The following is a 26,595-nucleotide window of genomic DNA, read 5'->3' on the forward strand; positions in this document are numbered from 1 at the left end:
GATTAATCATTAATCAATTAATTGCTGTTAAGAATTTAACCACTTAAAAATGTATTCATGGATATTTAATCGATAGTCATGGCAGTAAACGCACCTCAATGAACAATGACAAAAGTTAACCAGAAAAAATTAAAAATGAAGAAAAAAACGTGTTTAGTATCTTATTAATGATTAATCAGTTGTTCACATTTTCAACTATTGGTTCAGGAAAACGCACAAAATTTGCAACTCTAGTTTGAAGAGGTGACAGTGACTTAAGTATTTTTCTAACAACAATGTTGTACTGAGTACAGATTTTCAGTACTCTTTCTAACACAACTCCAACATCCAAAAACCTTCAACTTTTGCATTTATGAACTCAACACCGTAACTCAATTGGGTTTACAGTGTACGACTTTATAAGTGTCCCATGTGCGTCATTTCAGTGTCAGAGGGCAGACAGACGCCAGTGGTGGCAGCCGCCGCCGTTAACGTGCACGCTCCCGCCGCAGAGGAGCAGACGGAGCCGTGCACGCGCAGCGCCTTGCTCGACCAGAGCCGGCGGCACCGGACGGCGTTCACGCGCGAGCAGCTGTCCCGCCTGGAGCAGGAGTACGGCAAGGAGAGCTACGTGTCCAGACCCCGGCGCTGCGAGCTGGCCACCGCGCTCAACCTGCCGGAGACCACCATCAAGGTACCGAGGTCCACTGACCTGCAGTCAGTTTATAACGAGGGGGGTCACAGCTATTCATCAGTGTTACGTCATATATTCATCTATATACCACCGATTAAATCCGATACATAGCTGTGATGAACCTCTCTTACAGCTAAAGGGCCATTCTGCCTTTTTCTTTTAAAATACTTTATTAAATGTTTAGCAGAGGGGAGAATTTAAATACATACAAAATAATATGAGACAAATCCAACAGTATATCATAAAAAATAATACAGTAATGCAATCATCATCAATCTTAGTCACCAATACAATAGCAATAATACATCATTAAATAATAGTGCAGACGTGCACGTGTATCTTTTGCCTGATGTCAGGAGTTCATTGTTTTTTCAGTTCAGTTACTATTTGTTTAAGGACCACATGACTTGTGATATTAACTCAGTGATGAATTATTGCACACCTTTCGTTCCATATTATTAAAATTATTATTTTTGTTACATATTATTTTCCAATAAGAATCCTGGTGAAACCTGCATACATATATATATATATATATATATATATATATATATATATATATATATATATATATATATATATATACACATATATGTATATACATATATATATATATATCCCACATATATAGGATATCCCACAGCATCCAACCACAGGGGTGTAGAATTGGGTAGAGACAGTAGGGACACTTCTTGACCAATATCCAGGGATTACTGAACTGCAATAGCAATAATTTTGATCAAAAAATTAAAATATACCTACTGTAGTCTGTCAATGTCATTTAATGAACTTAAGTATTGTGACAAAGCACTTGTGCTAATTATAGATGCAAAACAGTATGTTTTTAAGTTTTGAAAGATTGTGTGACCCCTTCATTATACCTCACATTAGTTTGGCACAGTGCCTAGCCATGGGATTCTTTTTACTGCCATAAATTTAATATATGAATTAAGCAACCAGCAACTAGTGAGTCTTTCAGACCACCAGGGGGAAACTGAGAAATCTGTTATTTCGCCATTTATTCCCAAATTGTAATCTGAGTCAGTGCTCCTCTGGCAGCAGCACAGCATCTCTCTGTCTCCCCTCACACCATGCACTGAAGACTGATAGCTTTTACTACTCTGATGCTTTGCAACAACAGGCAGGGACATGTTTAATGTACCAAGCCATGAAATATCTACCATTGTCCAGTTGTATTTTGCAGTATGTAAACCAGCATCCTGTCCTGGCTGTCCTGACCACAATCCTGTATGCAGCGTAGAATACGAATGAGCTTCTTTTCAATTTTTGCTCTGCAGACAGCAACAGATGTATAAGCAACAGGGTCAAAGTTCAAGATAAAATATTGTGACAAAGTAGTATGTCTCAGTAGTAATAGTAAGGAGACAAAAATGGGAGGAGACAAAAACACAGAGACAGGAAGAGAGAGGATTCAAGAAACAGTTCAACAGTTACACTTATGTGAGAGTGGAGCTCATTGCCAGACAGTTAGTCCTGGCCTGCATAAACTGTTGTTTGTTTGGGGTGGGGGGGGGGGGGGTTGCACTTTTTGGTACAGATTAAACAAACAAGATATAACATGATCATTTGTGATCTTTAGAGGTGTTCCTTTAAAATGTTGTATTGTCAAAAGTTTTTAAAACAGGAAACTAAAACCACCTTTCACTTTTTCATCTTCTTATCTACATTCTCTAATGAACCTCCCACCTACCACGTCCTTCATGGATTTGTCTTACCTCATTGGTTCACAGCTTCTGCCCCCCAAGTATAAATCCTGCAGGTCAAAACAGCAAGGGAAAAATCTGAGACAGCTACTCTAAACAACACTCCTTCAACATTTGCCATTAGTATGAGGTTTTCATCATCTCCCCCCTCACTTGTCATTTCACTCAGCGTGGTGGATTGAGTAGTGACAGCTTTAGCAGTGTCTAACATTTGACGCAGAGGCCCACTGGCCCAGTGCAGCAGCTTTAATACGCAGTAAATGCGCCCACCTTTCTGCCAACTACTGGAGGGTCTTTTATGAAAGAGCAGGAATGCGAGGCGAGGCCCTGTAAATGCTGCCACCTGACGTTTTAGAAGCACAGCCTTCCGGGAGATTCTGTGAGCTGGTAAAATAGTTGGGGACTGGACAGACAGACACACAGGCAGCTTGTCTGACAACTTTTGAGAAGGTGGAGATGTTGCAATAGAGAAAAGCTGGAGCTATCTAAATGATAATGCAATGAAGCATCCACACAGAAGGCTGTGTTTATAGAAAGGGGATTATGATCAACTCATCAATAAAAAAAGTGTTTATTGGGAGTGAAATTAAATAAAAGGGTGCTTTTTAGCTTCTTATTGTGAAGCAAATATTGACTGCACACTGTAATGACTATGGAATAAAGATACCATCTGCATTTAGACTGGTTCCCTGTTAGCCTCACTTTCACTCTGCAGATCTGTCTGCCACAGAGGAAATGATGCCTACAAAGACAGGGCTGGGAGGGTTACTTTGAAAATGTCTTCTGAAACAGATAAAAATGTAGTCAGTAACATAGCCTCATTATCACAATATTTTATGATAATAATAATGATAATAATAATAATAATAATAATAATAACAATAATAATAATAATAATAATAATAATAATAATAATAATAATAATAAGCAGGAGAAGAAGAAGAAGAAGAAGTAAAAGAAGAAGAAGAAGAATTCAGCAAATGAAAATTTAGTCATTATCTTCTCACCCTCATGACGACTGAGGGTCGGGTTTTTTTTGTTAGTTCTAGTTTCACAAGAAATCAGTGTTGCAGAATCTCAGTGGAAGTGGATGGTGACCAGTTTTGACTGAATTTTCATTTGTTGGTGAACTATCCCGATAAGCAGCAACTCAGGAACAGCCAGCAGAGCCTTGATCAAGGATATGAGCCTGCCTGCTGGCTCATAGGGGAGGAGAAATTTAAAAGTGAGCAGTAAAATCAATTCTAAAGCTAACTGGCAACCAGTGAAGAGAGGCTAAAAGTGATCAGATATGGTATTGTCTTCTCATATTGGTTAAAAGTTTGGCAGCTGCATTTTGTATCAGCTGGAGCTGAGATCGATTTCTGGCAAATTGCAATAGTTCAAACGGGATGAAAAAAAAAGTGCGGATGACCTAAAGATCAGGCTGAGAGAAATCTGATCTGATGATGTTTAATATGTTCTTTAACTGGTAGAAGCATGATTGAACAACACTAGTGATTTGTTTATCAAATATCAACCCATGTTCCTGGCTGCAGGTTTGATATTAGAGGTCAGAGATCCTAGATGTTTCTGTGCAGTGGTAATGAGCTTCATGGAACCAAATGGTATTATGTCATATTTATTTTCGTTTAGTTGGATAAGGTTTGAGGGCATTCAGTGTTTAATTTCTGACAGACAGGATAAAGAATGGTTAAAATGGCCTTCTTCACTGTTTTTAAGGGGACATACAGTAGTATAGTAAAGTAATGTAGCTTGATTACATTACATTAGTTTTGTATTACCTCAGTATAAAATATGGTGAAATTGTTTATTTTAATATAATGCTTTTAAGGTCGAAACTAAGTTGTTTGGTCCATGAAATGTGAGAAAGTATCGAAAAATGTTGGTCTAAATCCAAGATGACGTCCTCAAATGTCTTGTTTTGTCCATAAATCAAAAACATCCAGTTTACTGTCTGACTGGTTCATATTTAAGAAGCCGAAATCAGAGAATATTGGCTTTTTTAATTAAAAAAAAAAATATTCAAAAAGCATTATCAATTAATTTACCCTGTCACAATCTTGTCAGTTGAAAAATAGGTCCAAACATCTGATGTACATCTGTGGGTTCCACATGTTTGGATCTATTTTTCAGGTCTTTCCCGTAATGATTATTTTCATTATTGATTAATCTGTCAATCATTTTCTCCATTAATTGAAACTTGGGCATATCATTTATTAAATAGAAACAAGGGTTTAAATCAATTTATATTTCCAAGACTGATTTAGTGAACAAATAAATCAAATTCCAGCACCTTTTTAACAGATTGCCTTGCCTAAACAGAGGGATAAAGGTTCCTTAGGTGACTTATCTTTGAAGTTTGTATGCATCTTTGTGAGTAAGATAGAATTTATGGATAAACTTAAAACAGTCAGTGTTTATGGTATAAATTTGAGGTCATATTGTCCTAATAAGCACAACTGCTGAGTACCTAAAGTTCATCCAGAGTGTCTGCATGAGATCCTGTGTGCCTCAGAACCCTCTTTCCAAGCAGGAAGCCTACAGTCACTCCATCTGTCATCTTAACTTCTTTTTATTTTTTCCTTTTTTCCTCTGCATCTCTTTCCTTTCATCTTCCTCTCCCTCGTTGTTTATCTTGTCTTCTTTGAACAAATCCTGTCTGCTCTGTCTTTTCTCTTCCTGCTATTTTTTTCCTGTTCATTCCCCTCCCTCCTTCTGTCCAGGTGTGGTTCCAAAACAGGAGGATGAAGGACAAACGGCAGAGACACTCCCTACCGTGGCCTCACCCTCTCGTCGACCCACTGGGGGCACTCCTGATGGGCCGCGCCTCTCCGTCCACCACCTTACCGTACCCCTTCATCCCGCCCCACCTCCCACACCTCCCCCTCCACCACCACTACCCCCTGGCTCTCTCCTCTCCACCATCCTCGGCTCACAGTCGCTACACTGCACCCATGAGGACCCTGGATGCACTCCGCCTTTCCCAGTACCACAACAGACCAGGGGGGCTGCCTCCAACCACAGCAGCCCTCTACCCCTCCACCAGCATCATGCACCACCCCGCCTCGTGTCCCTGCCCCCTCTGTCTGCACTGGGGACCAGAGCAACTGCTCAAAGCCAGAGGGGAGGCACTGGGAATGAGCCAACCCAGGAGTCCCTCAGCCAACATCCAGCCTACCGGTCTGGAGCGGAGGGAGGAGATGGTGTAACAGATGGACACTTTCCAAGGCTGTCAAACTGCTGAAAAATAAGATGCTGCAAGCAAATACTGTAGCAGCACACTCACTGTGATAATCAGTGCTATCTAAATGGTGGAGCTTGCTAAGTTGCAATGGCATAACCTGTAAAGTTCCACGATTGATAATAACACACAAGACTCACAAGTCAAAACAGGAACCAGAGACAAATCAATATTAAGGTGTTACCTAAAACAATGACAATCACATGCCAGTGCTGATTAAATGGAAGAAAATCTTTATTAGGGGATAAAAAGCTGCAGTGTGTTGGAAGGCTGTGCAATTATTTTAACAAATTCAGAAAGTCATCCTCAATACTCTTCAGTAGCATGTCCAACAGTCTCTCTGTGCAAACCTGCCACATTCATTTGGAGCACAGTGTCTAAAAATGCTTTTCAGCCTGGTATTGGTATGGTATAAATGGTAACTTAGGTATTTTTCCAACCTGGATCCTATTTTCCCATGTTTTTGTGTCTAAGTGACTAATGGGGATGACAGATCCTTCCATGTTATCAGACACTTATAATAATAACAATAATGAATAACAATCTGAGCCTGTCAGCAGCAAAAACTAGCACTTTTAGTGGACGTGCTTTGACGATGCCAGGTAGGATTGTGTTGCAGCTCATGCCTTTGCCGGCTGTAGTGCTCTCCCTCAGTACAATCCCCAGTACTCACTCAGACACAAAAAGATGGGAAACAGGGTCAAGGTAAAAAAAAATAAAAATACAGATGTGTGAAGGTCACAGTACACAAACTGCAGAAACCAATAATATAAGGGTTGTACAGAAAGCAACTGACTGACATAGCATATTTCAGGGTAAACTAGGGTTAAAAGTTTTTCCATGATTTTAAAATGACTACCGGAAAACATATTTTAAACACAGAGTTGGAAAAAATATTTAAAAAATAGTGTATAATCTGTTTTTTGTCACTTTTCTTCAAAAACCACAAAGCCAGCCATACAAAATAGTTTGATTTTCTGTTTTGTGGCATATCCTCCCACTGCTTATCTTAGGTTCAAGTGGAGTAGCTTCGTTTAGGTACATTTAGTAGTCTTCAGTTCATGAATACATTCCTGCAGTTATTTCTCCAGGAAAAAGGAGTAAAGAAAGGATGTTGGGGAGTTTGTGATAGTTTATTTGTTTGATCTGATTCAGATTCAGATTAGGTGAGGAGAAGATGAAGAAAACAGAATCCCAAAGGGGAAGTTTGAAGTCAGTGTCTGTAAAAGCACAATTGCACCAGGTGAAGATATAATGTACATAATATGGTTTTGGAGTTGGTTTATATTGTTTTCTCTGCTGTAACACTGATGACTACTGCTTTTTTATTTATTTGTACAACTTAGTTGCATTCACTGACACATTTAGCTATGTCATGGTAAGGAGAGTAGAGGAGACAGAACACATTAAATTCCTAGGAAACTAGTGACTAAGTGGTTTTGTGCATCAACTGAGCTTCTAGCAGTTTCATTCATTGTATGATCATGTTAGAATGCATTTACTGACAGGACTTAGTGCACTAATTGTGTTCAAAAGACATAATGGAATAAATTTTCATACAATCCTGTGGAAATGAGTAACTGTCACTGTAGCATTTACATCTACTTAAACAAATGGTTAGGAGAAACACTTCATTGCTTTCTTTCTGAGAATGAGAGAAGATCGATATCAGTTTCATGTTTTGTGTGTTAAGTACAGAGGTGGAATCAGGATGTGGTTAGCTTAGCTTAGCACAAAGACCAGAAAAACCCTAAAAAGCTCCTGTTTATTTAATCTACTGTATACACTATCAGAAACATAAAAACTAAAATGTAGTCTTTTTAAAGTAAAAAATGTTTTGGAACTATTGCCTGACTCAAGCAGAACCAAGCTGCAAGTAGGGCAGGGTATCGGTACTCAATATCTTTAAGGTATCACTTGAAATAACCCAGTACCAAGTAATATTAAGACTTCTCCAGTCCAACAATACCCGCAACTGATCCGTTTGGTACCCAGATCTAGAAAAATTACTATTTTAAATGGTTTTGCTTACAACCAGTCCCCACATCTTCTTCATAAAGAAGAAGCTTTGAAAAAAGGTACTGAATGAAGTACTCTGTTAGTATCAGTATCACTTTAAGTGCACTGGTATTGGTACTGGTATTGTGATTTTTTAAATGATAACCAGCCATAGTCACAAGTAAGTCTCAAGTCTTTGCAGTCATGTCTCAAGTTGAGTTTTGAATCTAAATCAAGTCATAATGTAACAGTAAGTTTCCAGCCTCATTAATTTACAGTTTTATTTCACTGTTAAGTTAACATTATCTAAACATTAGCTTGCTAACTAAGTTAATATAAACCTTGGCTTATCATTCCTTCTGCAGCTTCAAATGTTGAAAGAAATTGGAAGTTTTACATATTGCACTTAGTTCTGGATGCTGTTGGACTGGTTCAAACAAAAAGAATCTGGGGAATTGAGTGAAAAGACTCAAGTCCAAGTGAAGTTATGAGTCACTCGTGTTTAAGTTCAAATTGGGCTGCAAGTCTTTTTTGATTTTGTCAAGTGAAGTCTAACATAGTCCAATTTGTCCGTCCATCTGCTCAGAACGTCTACACAGTGTCTCCAGCTATAGTGCAAGTTCCCAGATTCAGTCACTTAGCACAACAGCAGCCTGGCACACAGTCACTGTGCCAGTTCCTGCACATAACTCTACATTTTTGTTCATGTATTGAATAAACAAACAAGATTAATTAATGAGTTGAGTCAATGAGTTTGAGTTGCTGCTAAGCAAATTATTACACTTCAGACAGAGTCAGGCTAGCTGTTTCCCCTTTCTTCCAGTTTTTATGTTAAGCTAGGCTAACCACGTCCTGACCAGCTGTACTTAACACAACGGTATGAGATTGATGTTGTCATCTCACTTTCAGAATGAAAGTGGATAAACACATTTACTTACATGTTTAACTGCACAATCTCTGGTTCTTAGGATAATGAAATTCAAGATGTTCTGTATCACAGCAAAATGTCCCTGATGTCTCTGTGTCACTGCTTACAGTAAAATAATCCTAATATGTGACTCAACATTTTTACAGAACAATTACTTTTAAAAGGTTTAAAATAATATGTCTATAAGATGTCTTTACTCTGACATCAAACCTGTCGTTAAGTGATCCCCTGTTAAGTTACACAGTCATAAAACTCTACAGAACAGAGGCAGCCTTTGTCTTGCTGCTTACACCGCACCCAGACACACACACAAACATACAACCTGTGTGCTTGGTCAGGTTGTACAACAGACACAATGCTGCAGTCACAGGAACCAAAACAGAAAGGAACACAGAGACAAAGGACACAAGGGCTATTTAAAATTTTATATGTTTTTTGACTTGTCTACATAGCTGTCTAGAAGGTTCTGTATTTAAAGGGTTTCATCCCTCATTGTTCTTTATTATGTTTTTCTCCTGATTTCTTTCAGAGGAACAATAACTACCTTGTGTTTTCAAGCAGCAGCAGTCTACAATGGCTACATTTTTGTAATTTTGTGGCTCTGACTACTGATATTATGATTATTGGTTTAAGAACTTAATCTAGTTTGATGAGGTTTTGTCCATTTTGTCTCATGACTGAAAGTGAACTGTCACCATTTGCACTCCAGAAAAAGAAGATGATGTTTTACTGTGTCATGACATATGAGGTAATGAACCGTACATAAATGACTTTTTGATAAGATATGAAACTAATTAATAAATAAAGACCCAGCACATTTGAAATCTGTCTGCATTATTTAATTCTAGAAGAGGTCACTCAGTACAGCGCAAATCTCCGCCAGGCAACAGATGGTGAAGCACCTACTGCAATGTTACCACAACTGCCAGATGCAACCAGAGGAGACTGACAAAGGTCTGCCAACATTAACACGACCCCCACAGACATTGTCCCGAACTGAAGCAAGATTTCAAACTGAAGCAATTCCAGATCACCTGAGGCCCCTAGCAGGCAAAAGTAAGAAGTCAGCTGTCAATGGTCGTATAAAACAGAGCAGTCAAAAATAGAATTACTGCCTCACAGTTGTTTGTCTCCACCAACCAGCCAAGATACAGTTTGCATCCTTGTCTGTCCACACTCATATAATGTCTGCAGTATGTAATATGGAACTCCTCCCCTATACTGACCCCTAACCTTGAAGGAATTTAATGAAAGATATTAAATGTTTGGTCTTTTGTGGCAAAATGGATGTTCTCACTAGACGTGTGATTCCAGTGAATCATTTCCAGGTAGAAACATGCTGTCTTCACTTATAAACAATTTTTACAGAGAAGGACAGAGGACTGATAGAGAGCTGAACATTATGAGTGAAGTTGACCTTTGACCTTTTGGATACAATACGTCATCATTTTATCTTTTTGTATATTTTTGTGTAATTTTGTCATTATTAACATGAATTCTTGAGTTATGGCCAAAATTTGATTAGTGAGGTCACCATGACCTTTGACCACCAAAATCTAATCAGTTCATCTTTGAGTCCAAGTGGATATTTGTACCAATTTTGAAGAAATTCCATCAAGACATTTTTGAGATGTTGCATTCACAAGAATAGGATAACCTGAAAACATAATGCCTCAGGTAACAGCTGTTTCTGGCATGGAGTCATAAAAAGGATTTTCAAAGTTTTTCAGAAAATGTGAATCACAGAGGTCCTTCAGCATACAGTTACAAAAGATTAAGCTCGTCAGTCCTTTAGTATGCAAGATTAGCTGTGGACAAGCTACATGTACCATACACTTGCGTGATTGAAAATAAAATAAAAACATGAATGAACATATAATTATATTATCAAATGCAAAGAAAGGATCAGAAACATTCATATCTATGAGACCACATTTCAAGCCTGAGGTTTCCTATACTTAACTATATTACCTCACATTCACTAAAATATCTACCTTGGGTAGTCTTTGCGTAAAATAGATTGTAATTACCAAGTAATATATTTGAAATTTCTTAGAAATTACCGACAAATTATCCACAAATTTTATGGTAGGTATGTGATTGTCAAGTGTCATTTTCATGCAAAAAATCACATACTTACCATGAAATTTGTCATTTCTAAAAAATTTCAAATATGTTACTTGGAAATGATCAACCACTAGCAATTGCTAATTATCACATAATTAACCACGAAATTTATTGCTTTGTAATTACTACCAGCTACATGAAAATGGTACTGCAACTTAAGACTTTGAAATTGTTTGAGCGTGTGCAGTCCAATTTTGCATGCAGGTGCATGCAGTTTTGGACTATATATATATATATGGATGGAAATTTACCAAGAATGAAACTCTAAAGTCTGAGTGCAAGTGAATGCAGCAGGAGATGACACTCTAACACATATAATTTAATGACATTTTCTGCTCTTTGCCACCTCTTAAAGTCTCCATACCACCCTGTTTCCACCCCATGAATCTCTCCCTAGATCTGCCCAAGTTAGCATGATGATGAAGGTCACCTGTCCATGGATCTGCTCTCCACAGAAGTTAATATGAAGGACTGGCAAATCCCCTTCATGAAAAATTGGATTTTGGTTTATGCAATACACGCTATTTAAAAGTGTGAAGTCAAGTTATTTGTACACTGATTGAAGAGACTGGATTGACAGCGGCACACCTCAAATTCTGGTGACCAACAGTGGTCATGATGCACTTACTGAACCCTGTGCCATAATGGCCTTCCAAGTGGCTTCTTTCTGTGTTTACTCACAGTTGGACTCAGAGACACAAGTTTGAAATAATTTATGTAACAATCATGTTTAAAGCTGTAGATGGCTCTTGTGGTTCGCCCCAATACATTTTTTTCTTCTGTGTTGGGTTGTTGGACCTGAAGTGAGCTGAATATATAGTTTTGGGAGACCTCAGCTCCAGCTCATCACCAAGACATGTTTCAGGTCCACCCAAAAAATCCTGCACATAGAAATTGTGAGCAACAGTTTAATGGCCAAACTCCACAGTTCAGTCCTACATGGGTCTAAGTGTTTTTCAGTTTTGCTACTACATTCTATCATGTATGTTGTGTCCCTTTTGTCATTAACTTTCCTCTTTAAGCTCAAATATTTCAAATATTTAAAGCCACACTAATGTAGTTATCTACCAATGCTCTTCATTTTTGAAAAGTGATTCTACCAAACTATATTTGTCAATTTATAGCAACCATGCATGAACTAGCACAGCAGTTCAACACCTGTGCAGAGGACAAGGTTGTCAGTGATGCAGCAAAGGGCAGGTGAAACCAATTATTTAACTGAAGTTCCTTAAAAACAACTGAATGTATGATATCTCAACAATGTTAATGTTATCTGGAATATTTGACATATTTTTAAATTTGGCAAAATCATCTACAATATGATTTGCATTAGACTGAAATAAAATATTTGTATAATAAAAATTGCAACCAGACTATAAATAAAATGACGTGCTGAACAAATGAATATTATTGCTGAACTGTAAAATTACAAATGTCTATCCAATTTACTCAATATTTTTGATTTATCACAGCCTGATTCAGTTCCTGACAAACTCCCTGTATAGATGTAAGATGTTTTAGGTTAGTTTTGTTTCCCTTCACTTAAATGTACAGTAACATACTGTACATTTACTGTAAATGGTAAAAATGCACTTCGATCGAAATCCAGTTACAGATAAAGAAAGAAATGTACCTTTAAATGTCACTTTTACAATAAATCTGTCATGTTCACTTGGTAGAATGAAATATCCTGATAACCTAATTCATATTAGTGTGATAGCACTGAACTATAGTATTTCTCTGTGGTCTGATGGAGTTTTACAATCAAAACACAAACCTTGCACCGAAGCAATAAACTGATTAAAAGATTGAAATTGCTGTGTGTGTGTGTAATGTGTGTGGGAGGGTGTGTATGTGTGTGTGTGTGTGTGTGTGTGTGTGTGTGTGTGTGTGTGTGTGTGTGTGTGTGTGAGAGAGAGAGAGAGAGAGAGAAAGACAGAAAGAGATAAAGAAAGATGGAGATGGAGACACTGAGAATCGAGATGGATCAGTTCATACACCTATGTCGTCTTTGTATTTGGCTGTGTGTTAAACTATATGCGCACAGGCGTAAATTTGTGTTTACACACGTGTCCATCTGTTTGTTAGTGCCTTGTGGTGGTTATTTGGTGTAACAGCCTTCACGGAGTGTAGCGGCCCTCGTCCTGTAAATTGTGCAGAAGCTGTAAAAGGTTTTGGACAGAAAAGTCAATCAGTCTGTTGGCTGCTGAGTCCTATAAAAGATAAATATAATATAAAAGACATGAGCTGTGTGCACACTGCCACTTAAACTGCACCAACACTGAGTTTTCTTCTCTGCTACATCCACACTGCTAGATTTTTGTTTTAAAACATGTTGGGCTACGTTTCCACTTCTTGTCCAAACTACACCTAAAACAGAGCCATTTGGAAACACCACTGGCCCTGTTTCAGTTTTAAAACTTGGGGGTTGCATTTCACTCTGGACAGGCAGAGGGAGACTGACGCAGACACACAGGTGCACATCCTGATCTGGTCTTATCAGTCCCAATGTGTCATTCTCTGATTCGTCACACCGCAAGCTGAATACAGGTCCTGTGAGGCTGTTGTCACTCGATCACTCCAGTTCACTCCAGTGCTCTTTTGTTTACTTTTATTTTTAACGCTCTTTTAAAAGTTCATGTGTCTGGAGGTGTAGTTCATAGATGATCTTCATCTTCCTTTTAAACTGTACCTTGATTACCCCATAAAATGTCAGCCAAGTCAACAGGCACAACAGCAAATGAGCATTATCTAATGTTAGTGTTGCTGATGTTTTAGTTAGACAAGTGACAATTAGTGAAGGTGAACAACTGACCAACAATCAATCTACAGCTCGGCATCATTCATAGAGTTTGTGGGTCTGCAGTAGTTTTGGGCCACTGACAGCTGCTGTGTAGACACCACAACAACACAGCTAATGGCGCTGACAGAGCTAATGGCTACACTTACAAAGTTAGCATGCTCGTTGTTTTACCTGAGTGAGAAGGGAATGCATCTAGACTATCCTGACGAGTTGTTTCAGTCATAAATGTCGATGTTTGCTATGCAATGAAAGTTATATGTTAGCCTGCTGTTAGTGTGTTCAGCCACTGCCTTTAGACACAATTTTAATAAAGAAAAAAAAAATAGCATTATCCGAGCGAGTGTGCAAGAGTGTGTGAGTGCTGATTAACAGCATCTTGTGCCTTGAACTAATTCCACCAGGTCAGTCAGACAATTTTTTTTGCGCATATTCATGACTTTATGCTGAAGGACCTTTAAGCTATACACTGTACTGTGTATATTACATATTTTAGTAATAATATTCCTACAGCATTATTATGCACATGCAAAATTCAGTGTAGTTGATTACATTAACAGAGTAGAGTGTCATGTGCAAACATCGGAGGGAGAAGTTTGCTGTGAACCCTGACATTGACTGTGCTGTACTGCTGTTTTGTTGATAATTAAATGGAGAGAAAGACAGAGAAGTTGTAGCCCACTTATCACCCACAGCCCAGAAGAACTGGAAAATGGTAACAACCAAGAAAAGAGGGTTACAAAAGTTACAGGTCAATATGGTGGTAATAATTCAATATTAAACTCCTTTAGTCTTCCCTGCAGACATTATATGCATGTGGACAGACGTGGATGTAAACTGTAACTTGACTGGTTGGTGGAGACAAACAACTATGAGACAGTAATTCTATTTTTTGACTGCTCTGTTTTATAGGACCATAAACAGCTGACTTCTCACTCTTCTTAACTGGACACTAGGGACCACAAGTGATCAACAACTGCTTCAGTTTGAAATCTTATTTTCAGCTCAGGATAACATGTGGAAGTAATGTTAATGTTAATTTTGCAAATCTCCTCTGGTTGCATCTGGCATTGCATTAGGTGCATCCCCATCTGTTGCAAATTAGATTGGCTCATTAGAAACTGGCTTGACAGAGAACATCCAACAACAACAAGAGCAAGCAATTTTCGACAGTGGTCAACCCTGGCTTGTTATAACATATCCTAAACCAAGTAACATAATACAGAATAGTTTTCAAATGAACCAAATGCTTCACTGTGCTCTTCAACAACAGCAGACTTGGATATGCCAGGCCTATTATAGTTCTAACAATTCAGCCCACAAACATGGATGACAACACTGAAGCACATTTCAAAGATGGAAGTTTTAAAGTCTTAAAGTTTAATGGTTGTAAAAGTTGGAGTATGAATGAATAAGAATAGGAATAATAAAACTGTGTTCATTGTGAGGGCTTTTACAATGCAACAGTAATGCTTCATTGACAAATCAATATGAGCTTTACAGAATCAAAACAAAGCTGTAACTGCAGCATATGATCTCCTCAGAGGCTTTGTGGGTAATTAATTTCCTTTAACAGAATGAATTCCAGATCCAGTTGGTAGTTGTAACACTGCTCTGAATACAGCTCACATACCCAAAAGAGTGTGTGACAGATGAATCAACAGCATAGTCGTGTGCTTTCTGCTGATTCCAGGCCAGCAGGTGTGCCTTTAAACCCCAGACACCCTGCACCGATTTCCAACTCACCTGAACAGGTGTTCACCATGACAACCATACTTGTGCAGGCTGAAACCAGGAGCAGTGCTGCACAGGCTGTGTGTAATAATGTAGGACAATAAACAGAAGGGTTAATTACAGGTGAGTGTGTCTGAACAGAGCTTAGCACGGCGGGACACACAGAGGGTCCCGCTAGGATAATAATGTGGTATAATCATGTAAGGCCATAAGTAGAGGGGGGAGACAGACTGGCCTGTCTGAACTGGCTCAGGTGGGATGTAGAGAGGTAAGTAGTGAATAAAGGGCTTTCATGTGACATAATTTACTGTCTGGTGGCCATATTGGAGGTCCTCATCCCTAGGAACAGCTGGTTGTGTTTGTGTCTGTCTCAACAGAGTTGACCAAACTTGGATCTGTCTGTTTCTGACTGGGAACTAAATAATTTCACTGCTAAATATCAATATCTTGTAGTTTGAGCAGCAGTTCAACAGTTTAGGAGATGAATCTCTTTCTTTCTGAGCATTTCATGAGAGGATCAATGCCACTCTCATGCCTGCACAGTCAATATGTATACTGAACAAAAATACAAATTAAACACTTTTGTAAAAGATCTAAAACTTGTTTTATGCACACAATAGACTCAAAATATGTCCATACATTTGGTAAAATCTGTGTTAGTGAGCATTTTTCCTTCATCTACCTGACAGTTGTGGCATATAGAGATTAAAGATAATGATCATTGCAGAGGTGTGCCTTGGGCTGGTCACAATGAAAAGACACTCTAAAATGACCCTTTGGAGTTTGAAAATGTTAGATACACTATAAATCGGATGTCACCAGTGAAAAGAACACTTCTTCCATTTGTCAGGTGACATTGAAGATGAGCATTTGCCGACTCAAGTCGGTTATGACAGTGAACTGCACTAAGGTCTAGACCCGGTGAGGATGATGAGAATGAAGATGAGCTTCCCAGAGATGCTTTCTGACAGTATGTATGGAAAGCCTTTCATTTTGCAAGCCAACTGTTGCAGCAGCTGTCCGGATGGCTGATCTGAGACCATCTTGCAGGTGAAGAATTTGGATGTGAGGTCATGAACTGGTGAGGTTACACGCCGTCAGTGGCTGTGAGGCTAGTTGGATGTACTGTCAAATTCTCATTCCTGCAGGTACGAAGCCAACCTGTGATATCTGTGGCATAAAACTGAACATTTGAGGACAGACATACACAAATCTGTGTCTTTGCTTTGCATGGAATTTAACTTTGGTGAACTTTGACCAACAAAGTCACAGCCTCAACCAATAGCAAAGATGTGTGGTATTTGCCTTGGCAGGGGATGGTCACTGCCCTGGATTTGTCATCATTTTATTGTGACCAGTCCAAGCCATACCTGAGCAATAATCAACATGTGTATGTCCTATACACTTGTAGTATTACTGGTGAAATCACAAGCATTGTGTAGAACAGCAGACATGGCACAGCTGTAACGCAACGCAGCTGAGCCCAGCTGAATCAAACCTTTAGCTCTTTTACTTCCACTCAAAAACAAAGGTGTTACATTTATATTTAGTCAGTGTGCTAATAACATAGACCAAAAACAGGGAAACGCCTAACCTTGCTCTGTCCAGAGTCCAAAAGCCCAACTTCCAACATCTACTATCTGCTAGAGCCTGTTTCTGTAAAACCAGGCAACCATCAGATATTCCAGGATGTTACTGGTCTCAGTCTAAGCCTAGCCAGGATGGGATGATCTTATTTACCAAACTGTCAAAATGACTCATGCAATTATCACATTGGCTAAAACTGTGACACTCTGGAATCAAAGACAAAATGCCACATATCTTGACTGTACACTGTCCTAGTTCTCTGTCAACAAGAGGAGCCATGATCTTGCATTTAATTTCATGTAATTAACAGACTGTTGTAAACAATCAGCCAGTTAACATTTAACCTTGCTCTTGTTCAGGGGCAGGTTAGTGATGCATAAATTTGCTGAGCAAATAATTTTCCTTTTCAGTTTAATGAGCCTGTTAGTTGTGAAACCAAAGCAACCTTAAACAGTGACAGAGGGGAATCTCTGAGAAGACTCACAGGTTACTGATCCACAGCGGTCACAAGGAAAAACGCTGATCAACAAATACTAGCAGTTGTCAGAGGGACACAGATTTTATCCCTACAACAGCCGTAACTGGGTCATTCTTCAGCTATCACAATTTTTCCCTGGCAGAAAAACAAGAAAAACAAAGAAAAACAAGAACACATTATTTTTTGTCAGATTTACTTCACATTAAAAAGAAGTTACAAAAATGAAATGTTAAATCAGTCATTATTTTTATTATATAAAGAGTGGTCTTTTATGAGTTGTTTTTGATATATCTCATTTGCCTTTTAATTTTAAACACAAATTACCAAAGAAAAACAATTTTAATAAAATATATCAAGTGTGAGAAATATTAGGTTTTTTTTTTGTTTTGTTTTTTTTACCACAGCAGCAGTCATTTGACACAGGAGCACATGGCTAGAGGAAAGACTCCAGGGAGGGAACTGAAAGCACAAAAAAACTAAGTAATTTCTTTGTTGAAAATTAACATTTTAAATTGTGTTGCAGCGGTTAGCACTGCTGCCTCACAGCAAGAAAGTCCTGATTTTGAACTCCAGAGTCCTGGGGAGCCCGTGGCTGGGACAGGGCCTCTCTGTGGGTTCTCTCTATTGTGGTGTCTGTGTGTTTCATGAGCTCATCAATGACCCATCAGTTATCTGGGCTAATCTCAGCACAGTGCTCCTCTGTCTCATAGAACCAAGGCCAACAGCGACCACACTGCATGTGATAAGTCATGGTTCAACCACACAGTACAGGTCCAAGAAAAACTTTCTGAAAGCCCCTTTCCAGATGTGATTTCAGACGATTACATGGAGCTTCGTGGAAGCAGGATATGGAAAAGGGCCACCTGACGGAAGTGGTGCAACAGTTAAACAGCAAGCTGACTCACCAGTAGCTAATGGTACATTGAAAATGGAAAGGTGCTCTATGAGCAACTCTCAAAACTGCAATCTACTGTGAAGCTGATGTATGTCACTGAGAAGGAGACTGAGGAAATGGACAGTCTGACGGTCTACAGACTATACAAGGCACAATGCAGATACAATCAGGTAAACACATTTTCACCACACTCAGATTAGCTTTGTTTTGAAAAAGTGGTTATATGGTTTCATTTCTAAGGTGTAATTTGAATACATTACGTCCCTCCAGATTGTCTCTGCGAGACCAGGACAGATTTCTTGGTGAATTCTAAGGTGCTTTTGCTCAGAGCCTCATCTTTACCATTGTTTTGGTCTCTAAACAAAAGATATAAAAGAATCAGGTCACACCGAGACTCCTTGGAAAACTGCATAGCACAGCATCCAAAATGTCAGTCTCTGTAATGTTAGATGGTGTGATGTGGTGAGGAGTAGGGATGAATATTTTTCCCAAAAATGCAACATTTTCTATCCTGGGAATAAAAGCACACTATCCCAGGAAATGCAGTTGTTATCACTGTATATGTATTCAGCTGTACCATCAGAACACATTGTTCATACCCTGTTTCAGGCAAATATTTAACAAGAAGAATTGTCGGTTCAAAATGTGACCGCTTAAATCTATTATTTGGTGGTATTAATCATTTCTGAGGCCATTTCAACATTAATCAACATTATAATGACCATAATATAAACTGCACATGCTACATACAGCTTGACTTTTGCTACAGTTGCACGGATGAAATGCCAAGTTTGTTGCCTGTGATCTGTCACTGTCTGACTGAACAGCCTCATGGAAGAGATATTTTACAGTCCTTCATATTGTAAATTAACATTTGTTAAAACAAGTTATTTGGTGTTTTCAAAGTAATTCTTAGGCAGATTCCATATTCTGTTTGTTTTCAGAAGCAGCTGCTGCCACTCCTACAGAAGGCTGACACCATACACACCATTATGTTACAAAGAGTCAGCCTAATAAGTATAATGATCAATCAAAATATAAAAGCAAAACTCTAAAAAAGCTGGTCTTAGATTTTGGACAGATTCCTCAGGAACTTTTGGCTGTCTTTCTGCAGTGAGGGGCGCATTTTGCCACAGCCAACTGTTGGAGAGAAATCTGTCACATGCTGCCATCTTCGCCAGTATTCCACCCAGTGTTATAAATCTGGATCCAGTGTTCTTGAAGCTTTGTGTTTTCAGTTGGAATTTTGTCTTATATTCCAAACCTCAGTCCATAACATTTTATTCTTTGTTAGTGCAGAGCACACACTCTGCATCTTCATTGTTTATTCCTTTTAAGTATCTCCATGCAGAGCTGGTGACAGACATCATGTTATGTGTCTAATTTAGATGGTAGAGCCACAAGTTATTGTACTAACTGCATTAACAGTCAGAAGTGTTTGAATTTATGGCGCTTTGTGCTTGTTAACTAATTAATTAAAGCACTCATGTGCTTGGCTGGTAACACAAAGTCTACACTATGCCTCATTATGTGAATTAAATATTAAGTAACACATAGCACAGGTTATGACTTTCTTAGTGGTCTTTTCAAACATCAATAAAATGTATGTCTCTGGCAATTTTACAGCTGCTCTTTTAGATGGCGCCTATGAGTGTTCATCATGATGACGTTTAACATCTCTGACAACATCTGAAATCTCATTTAGCCACAAGTTAGCAAATGCCTCTTTTAACACATGGAAACACTTCAAAATTCAGGAGTGGGGTATTTGTCATAGAAAAAAACAGAAAATCTCTTAAACTTGTGTTAAACGCAGACCTTGTTTCAGACAACTAACCAAAAATCACACTGACTTCAGGACAAGGGACCTGAAGTTGCAAATATGTTTATTCATTTGGGGGATTTAGGACTAATTTCTGTTGCACTCTATAAAAAAACAAATATATTTTGTGTATTATATGTATGTGTGTGTATATGTGTATGTATATGAACAAATAAAGTGTAAAAATTGGTGGCATGAAACAACATTTTGAATCCCGTGTAATGCCTGGAAAAATCGGGAAATAGTCTTTGCCCTTATTTCACTTGAAATATGCACTTAGCTAATCATATAGAACTGTCCATGAGCTGCTCGAGGTACTGGTTTGAAACTCACTCATGTAACCCAAAAAGCACCAGCATACTTCATCAGACCTGCTTGTCAAATGGTCAAACAGCATCAGAACCCTTCACACCCCACACCTTGGTATTAGTAGAGAAGCATCAGACAATTTCTCTGTCTTCCTGAAACCAACAATCAACATTCACACCCACTTCATGCAGTGGTTGGCCAGCTGTGTGGAGGTGAGAGAGTAGTCAGGGTTTGAACTTCTTTCTCCAGCTCTTTTTTTGATTTTTGACTTATTTAATATCTGAGTTCAGAGAGAGATACAGTGAAATAAATCAAGCCACAGTTTTACAAAAGCATGACAGAAAGGAATATATTTCAGGTTTAGAGAGAATTGCCAGCTTGTATTTAGCATGCTTTATGGAGCCAGTGATGTGTGGTCAACACTCAATTACACACCAGATCTAACAGTTTAACTATCGCTGGCAGGAAACAGAGGAAATGTGTGGTTTAGTTCATGAGAGAGAGAAGTGAGAGACAGACAGAGTGACTGAGTGTCTGTTGTTTTTATGCTTGTGAGCCTTTCAAAGTCCTGATGCTGGACACAGAAATATAAAACAGAAAAGTCAAAGAAGGCCCACAAGAAATGAGTAACATCTGGAAGATAGTGGAGGTTTTTATCCAAACTGCTTCACATCAATAGAGCATACACTTCTCCCCCTTCCTTGCTAGAATTCCTCACTAACTCTGCTGTTCTTCCCAGAGGACACTGCAAATTTAAGAGAAGGCCATTTGGCACAGTTGATTTGACATGTCAAACGTGGATACGTTCGATGAGGTGGCACAGTCGTACAGGACATCATTATCTCAAAGTCCATCAAGTTTGAGAGATGCCAACCACAAATGTGACTGAAGACGCTAATAATAGGGTAACAAGTTAAAAATAACATTTGAGGATGGTTTTATTTGTAAGTTTTTTGGAATAAAGTTTACAGTTGTCTCATTAAAATTACCAGCCAGCTGTGAGAGCTCGGTTCCATCTGGTATCCTGAACAATTTGTTGGCCAGCAAGCGAACTGTCTCAGACTCAAGATATGTGTTGTCAACAAGCAGGCCACCAAACCAACTCTACAAGCCAGTCATTCTAGGCCAACAAATGGCTTAGCGATACTAGAGTCATAATCTTGGATGGGGCTGGGTGGCTGATTGTGAGAAACAGCCTGTCTGAATTTAATCTGCCTGGTGTTTTCTTATTTGGTTTGTGTCCTGGACTGTCTGGACATGCACTGTACATCGACAACCATATGAGGCGGGTTGTAAGCATGGGTGTAATTATGGTAGCCACAGCAGGGATATATCCCTGCCACTTTTCTGATTACCTTAAATTTTCCTCACCACTAATTTCATATTAACAGTATGAGTTCAAATCACGGGTTTTCACAACACATTCTCATAGCTACATGACAATACAGGCCGGTTGTCGGTTACTTCCAAAATGACATTACCAGTGGAGAGTACTGGCAGCTACTGGCTTAGCGGACCTTACCGATGTTATGTAAGTCATGTGACATTACACATGTGGTTTATGAAGTTTATGTAGTCATAGTTTGGTCAGGTTTAGGCAATAAAACTGATTTGATAGGTTTAGATAGATGTGGTTTGAGGTCAAATGATGGAAATGTTGTCACTTGCACAATGACGTAACTCACGTGACATTACACACATTGTAAATAGTGGTAAAAGTCCTGTGCTTGTTCAAGCCATTCATCCACCCTACCTCCTCCAAAAACATTCTCCCTCTTTATAACAATGAACAATATGTGAAATAAGCTGCTTGCACATTCAACCAACGTTGCCCATTTTTCAGGTGAGGACAGGCTGGGATTTCAGACAGACCTGGTGAGAGTGCAAAGTTGGAAGACGACCATTTTGAAGACCACAAGTGTGCACAACTATGGCCAGTGCAGTAGGCCAGATGAACCAAGAAGTAGCTGTAAACTGTAATTGATTTTTTATGATTCTTGGTGATAACTGAACTGTTCACCTTTGTATTTTCTAATAAGTTTAACTACATTTTTATCACAACAATAGTAGATATCTGTTGTATAATGTTAACTGATAATGATCTGTTAATTGTTACAAATATGGTACACAAAGTGTTCTTTGCATTACTTTGCATTTGTAAAAAAATGTTGAGACAAAACTAGATAAAGAGTACAACCATGGCTACTGTGCAACATACAGTATGTATGTGGATGTAAATCCTGTGCTACGTTCTGTCAGGAAATTACTGGAATCAAAACAATAGTTTGGCAGATCCCGCTGCTTGCAGGAGAGGAGAGTTTTAGATTTAAAAATAAAGAAGCAAAATAGTTCTCAGCTCAACTCAAACTCTTCATCTGGCCACTGAGCAGTTCACCTTGATACACAAGTGCCTCACATCAGACATTCATGTGTTGAGTATAAAGCTGAAATGTCTACATCCATGGTGACCATGTTCACCTTTACCTTTATACTGAAAGACAGACCCCTCCTCCTGTTTGTCCATTACCTTAATTTAATGCTTTTATCGAAAGCAACTTACATTAAGTGTATTTAACCATGCGGATACAACCTAAAAAATCACAGCAATCTTTCAAGTATATCAGTATATCAATAATCAACTATACAGATACAACTGAAATTTACCTTCATTGCTAATGCCAGCAGTGTGTCATGCTTGCTTTAAAGGAGAAGTGTGTGATTTCCAGTGGCATCTAGCGTTCAAACCTTAGATTGCAACTAAGAGGATTTACCCCGACACCGCCCCTCTCTCACCAAGAGTACGGTGGCCGTCAGCGGACAAAATGGCGAGCGAAAGCTATCTCACAACAAACTACAATTATGTGTGTAGGATGAATTACCTGTCCAGTAGAAAACAGGCAACCTCGGCATCACTGTGAAAATGTTTGTCCTCTATCAGCAGTTTCCATCGTGTAAACGCTATGCTGATGTTGATTCGTGTTTTTGCCGTTTCCTGTCATGCTTGCGTTTACTTTCTTTGCGTCTCCGCTTCTTGGATGACGGGGATTCACTGTACGCTGCTTTTTGTTCTGGTACAGTGTATGTATGATCCTCCATTTGTCAAAACTGTGCCAGTCAAGGTTCACAATGCTAAATGGTCTGCCAGCAATCACCCGCGTCTATCCTCCCCGTCTACTTCCGTGTTTACACTGCGGTATCTACGTAAGGTCACCATGGGCTTCCCAAGACTCACTGTTAGTGCAGTTTGTCCGCTCTGCGCTGCCGTAGACGGCGCAGGATGATGATCTCCGTAAGTCGACCCGACAGTATGTAACTATAAATGGCTATTTGTAAAGTAACGGGAACATATAGATTATGAGTTTACATTGATTGATAATAATAAATAACATACTTATATATAATATATCTCATTTATGTACATAAATTCCTGTAATTATTACACACTGGTCCTTTAATATGCTTTAATAATTACATTTTGCCATGATGTGTTTTTAAGAAGTTGTAATGCAATGAACAGTCCCCATGAATTCTGCACAACCTTGCAATTTTGTCTAATCACAGCAATTTTTCTGCAAATTTGACTAATCATTGTAGTTTCCTATGAGTTCCAGATATCATAGCAGTCCCCCACATTAAAATCATACATCTACCTCTCAATGAACCAACTGAATGTTTTTATTATTTACTTTTTTTTGTTTTTGTTTTTGTTTTTCACAGGTATGGGAGAGGCTCATCATTGTTATTAACATTCATCTATGCTCTGTGAACTTTGCAATTTTGTTCATTTTCTTTATAATTTTGTACTGGTTTTGAGTTTGAGCTCCAAAATCATTTTGCTTTTTGGTGGAATACAAGAAGCAATGAACTTCATCATTTACATTTAAAGCATATATTGTTAGAATTTTGTAATCTTGAGCCTTTTTGGTGAGGCTAGATCAAACATTGAGAACACAGTGTGGTTTCATTCTCCCTGAAACAAGTTGGCTTTGATTTTTCATGAATTATACAAAAAAAGAGTAAAAGAATTTCTATATTGCACTTTTTTCTTTTCTTTTCTTTTTTTTTTTTTTTTTTTTTTTTGCAGTTTTCCCACAATTTCTTTGCAAAAAAACACCTAAAATCAGAACACGCATTGCAATTTTTTAACAAAGCTCATGAAATCCTGGAGGGACTGTTACATGACTGATTCAATTTGTAGCATTTAAGTCCTTTATAGTCTTTTCTCCTCCTCAGTGTATCACAGTAATTTATTCAGTGTTATACAGCACAGGGCTACAGAGCTAAAAGAAAGTACTAACTTTATGCTGCATACAATGAAATACATGAATAAATACAGATAAGAAAATTTAGAATGGAAAATAGTAGAATAGAATAGAAAATTAATACAAATAAAATATATACATTATCTATATCCATATATACACATATATACCCAGAAATAATTCTGTACTGGAGTTTTCGTGCCAAGTTGAAAAAGAACAGCAGCAACAAGATGATGATAATAATATGGTCAACAGCTTCACATAAAATGTTCCACATCTGGGAAACACTGTCCATGTGACTGTGTTTCAGCACCAAGCATTATTGATGTCCTTCTCCCGTCATCTTCAATGTTGTGGTGGACATTTCTGTGAGATGTGGGCACAACAGTCTCTGAGTTCCTTTTGCTTGTCCAGCCTGACAGTTCATCTGTTCATCATTCATTTTCCTGACCTGACATTAGCCAGCAGCAGCCTTCAGTCTGACGTTCATCCCTGCTCTCCTCCTCTCCTACCGGGCTGGTCCACAGCAGGGTGTCCAGCTGATCTGGCTGTGTGGGTGAAAGATGCCCTGTACATTGTTGACTGTCTCAGGGTCTGCTTCTCTTTAATCCAAACCTCATGCTCTCATGTCCAACAAGTGTTTATTTTCAAGGATGACACGACTCAGCAATAAAACTGAAAAAATAACGGATTAAAGCAAAAATGTAGCAAAGTTTGAAGGAGCTGCCAGCCACAGCATTCATAACCACTGATAATGGCATTTCAGCTGAACATTTATTGTGTGGTTCCTTTGTCCTCCCTGAAACAGTCAGAAACATCCACTCCACTGACATATTAAGTTTGCCCCAGCTCTGCCTTTTGTGGCTGCCCGCCCCAACCATGACTCATCGATTGGGTATTCTCACGAGCAGTGACTGACACGAATCTGTGTATTATTGTAGTGTCACATTAGAACACACACAGTTGTTTTAAGGTAAAGCTCCATATTGCTAAACATAACTATCAGCTGAACTATGAGAAGAACAAAGATTTCATGGTCTCATTTATCTGAGGGTCAGGCTTGAGGAGTAATGGATTACATGTAATGGGATTATGTAATCAGGATACAAAAACATGTTGACTGTATTTCATTCCAGTTACAGACAAAAAATATGTAATCAAATTACAGTTACATTCAGTAAAAGTTGAGATGATTTATCAGGATTACAATTATAAAATACATTTTAAACCCGGACTGGAATCTTGCAGGTTTATTGCAGGTAACTTGAAGTTTGAGTGTTCAGTGTGACTAGCATTCTTAAAGTGCATTTAAATGTGCATATTTATCGCTATTAATGGAGATGTGCAAGGGTGCTTGACAAAGGAAGGAACATCTGGACAAACAATCAATAAACCTAACAACAAACATAGAGCTATGGGTGGAGGAAAACATTGATACACTACAGCCTTGTGATGTTGTGTTTGTGATACTGTATCAGTTCTGTTTCTGCTGTGTTTAAAGCCCCAACCACTACATAGCAGTGTTGTTATCTATATTCACTGTTCTGATTGCATTAAAAAAGTAAGCTTTTTTAACAAGAAACTATGCATATATGTTTTCTTTGTTATTACATTTTTCTATATTGGATTTAAAAAAACACCTTGCATACTGTATTGCAATTTATTGAACTGAACATTGAATCATAACTCCTGCATTATATTTCACTAATCAGTCTCACTTAAAGTAATCTAAAAGTTTAGGAAAGTAATCAAGTTACATTACATTTATAATGATCATTTCGATTAGGTTACTGACTACATTTTTTAACAGGTAATCAGTGACTATATCGAAATTCATTTTTGAAGTAACCCTCTCATCCCTGCTGAGGATATGTTTAGGATATGTTGTTGTGCATCTCTCATAGTTTTTCATTATTAAAAGCTTTATATTTGCAAAGAGCTGCAGGTTGGCCCTGCAGTAGGGAGTGATACCTTATATTGCAGGTATGTATTAAACTGAAACTGAACAGAAACA

General features: G+C 38.4%; 1 protein-coding gene across 1 annotated transcript; it reads left to right on the top strand.

Moving 5' to 3' along the window:
- Positions 1–390: 390 nt before the first annotated feature.
- On the top strand, positions 391–6,106 carry eve1 (even-skipped-like1). The gene is made up of 2 exons (XM_084744447.1): positions 391–673; positions 5,124–6,106. Exons 1-2 carry the CDS (start codon positions 410–412, stop codon positions 5,607–5,609), a joined length of 750 nt encoding a protein of 249 aa, XP_084600573.1. The 5' UTR covers positions 391–409; the 3' UTR covers positions 5,610–6,106.
- Positions 6,107–26,595: the final 20,489 nt, after the last annotated feature.

Source organism: Lutjanus erythropterus, chromosome 19 (genome assembly GCF_056507025.1).
Source record: "Lutjanus erythropterus isolate fLutEry1 chromosome 19, fLutEry1.hap2, whole genome shotgun sequence".
NCBI classification, from domain to species: Eukaryota; Metazoa; Chordata; class Actinopteri; order Lutjaniformes; family Lutjanidae; genus Lutjanus; species Lutjanus erythropterus.

Bases quoted from the DNA above. Each gene is read 5' to 3' on its own strand.
- eve1 (XM_084744447.1), top strand. From the start codon at position 410: ATGTGCGTCATTTCAGTGTCAGAGGGCAGACAGACGCCAGTGGTGGCA. The intron at 674-5,123 runs GTACCGAGGTCC...CCTTCTGTCCAG, and splicing joins TGCCGGAGACCACCATCAAG to GTGTGGTTCCAAAACAGGAG.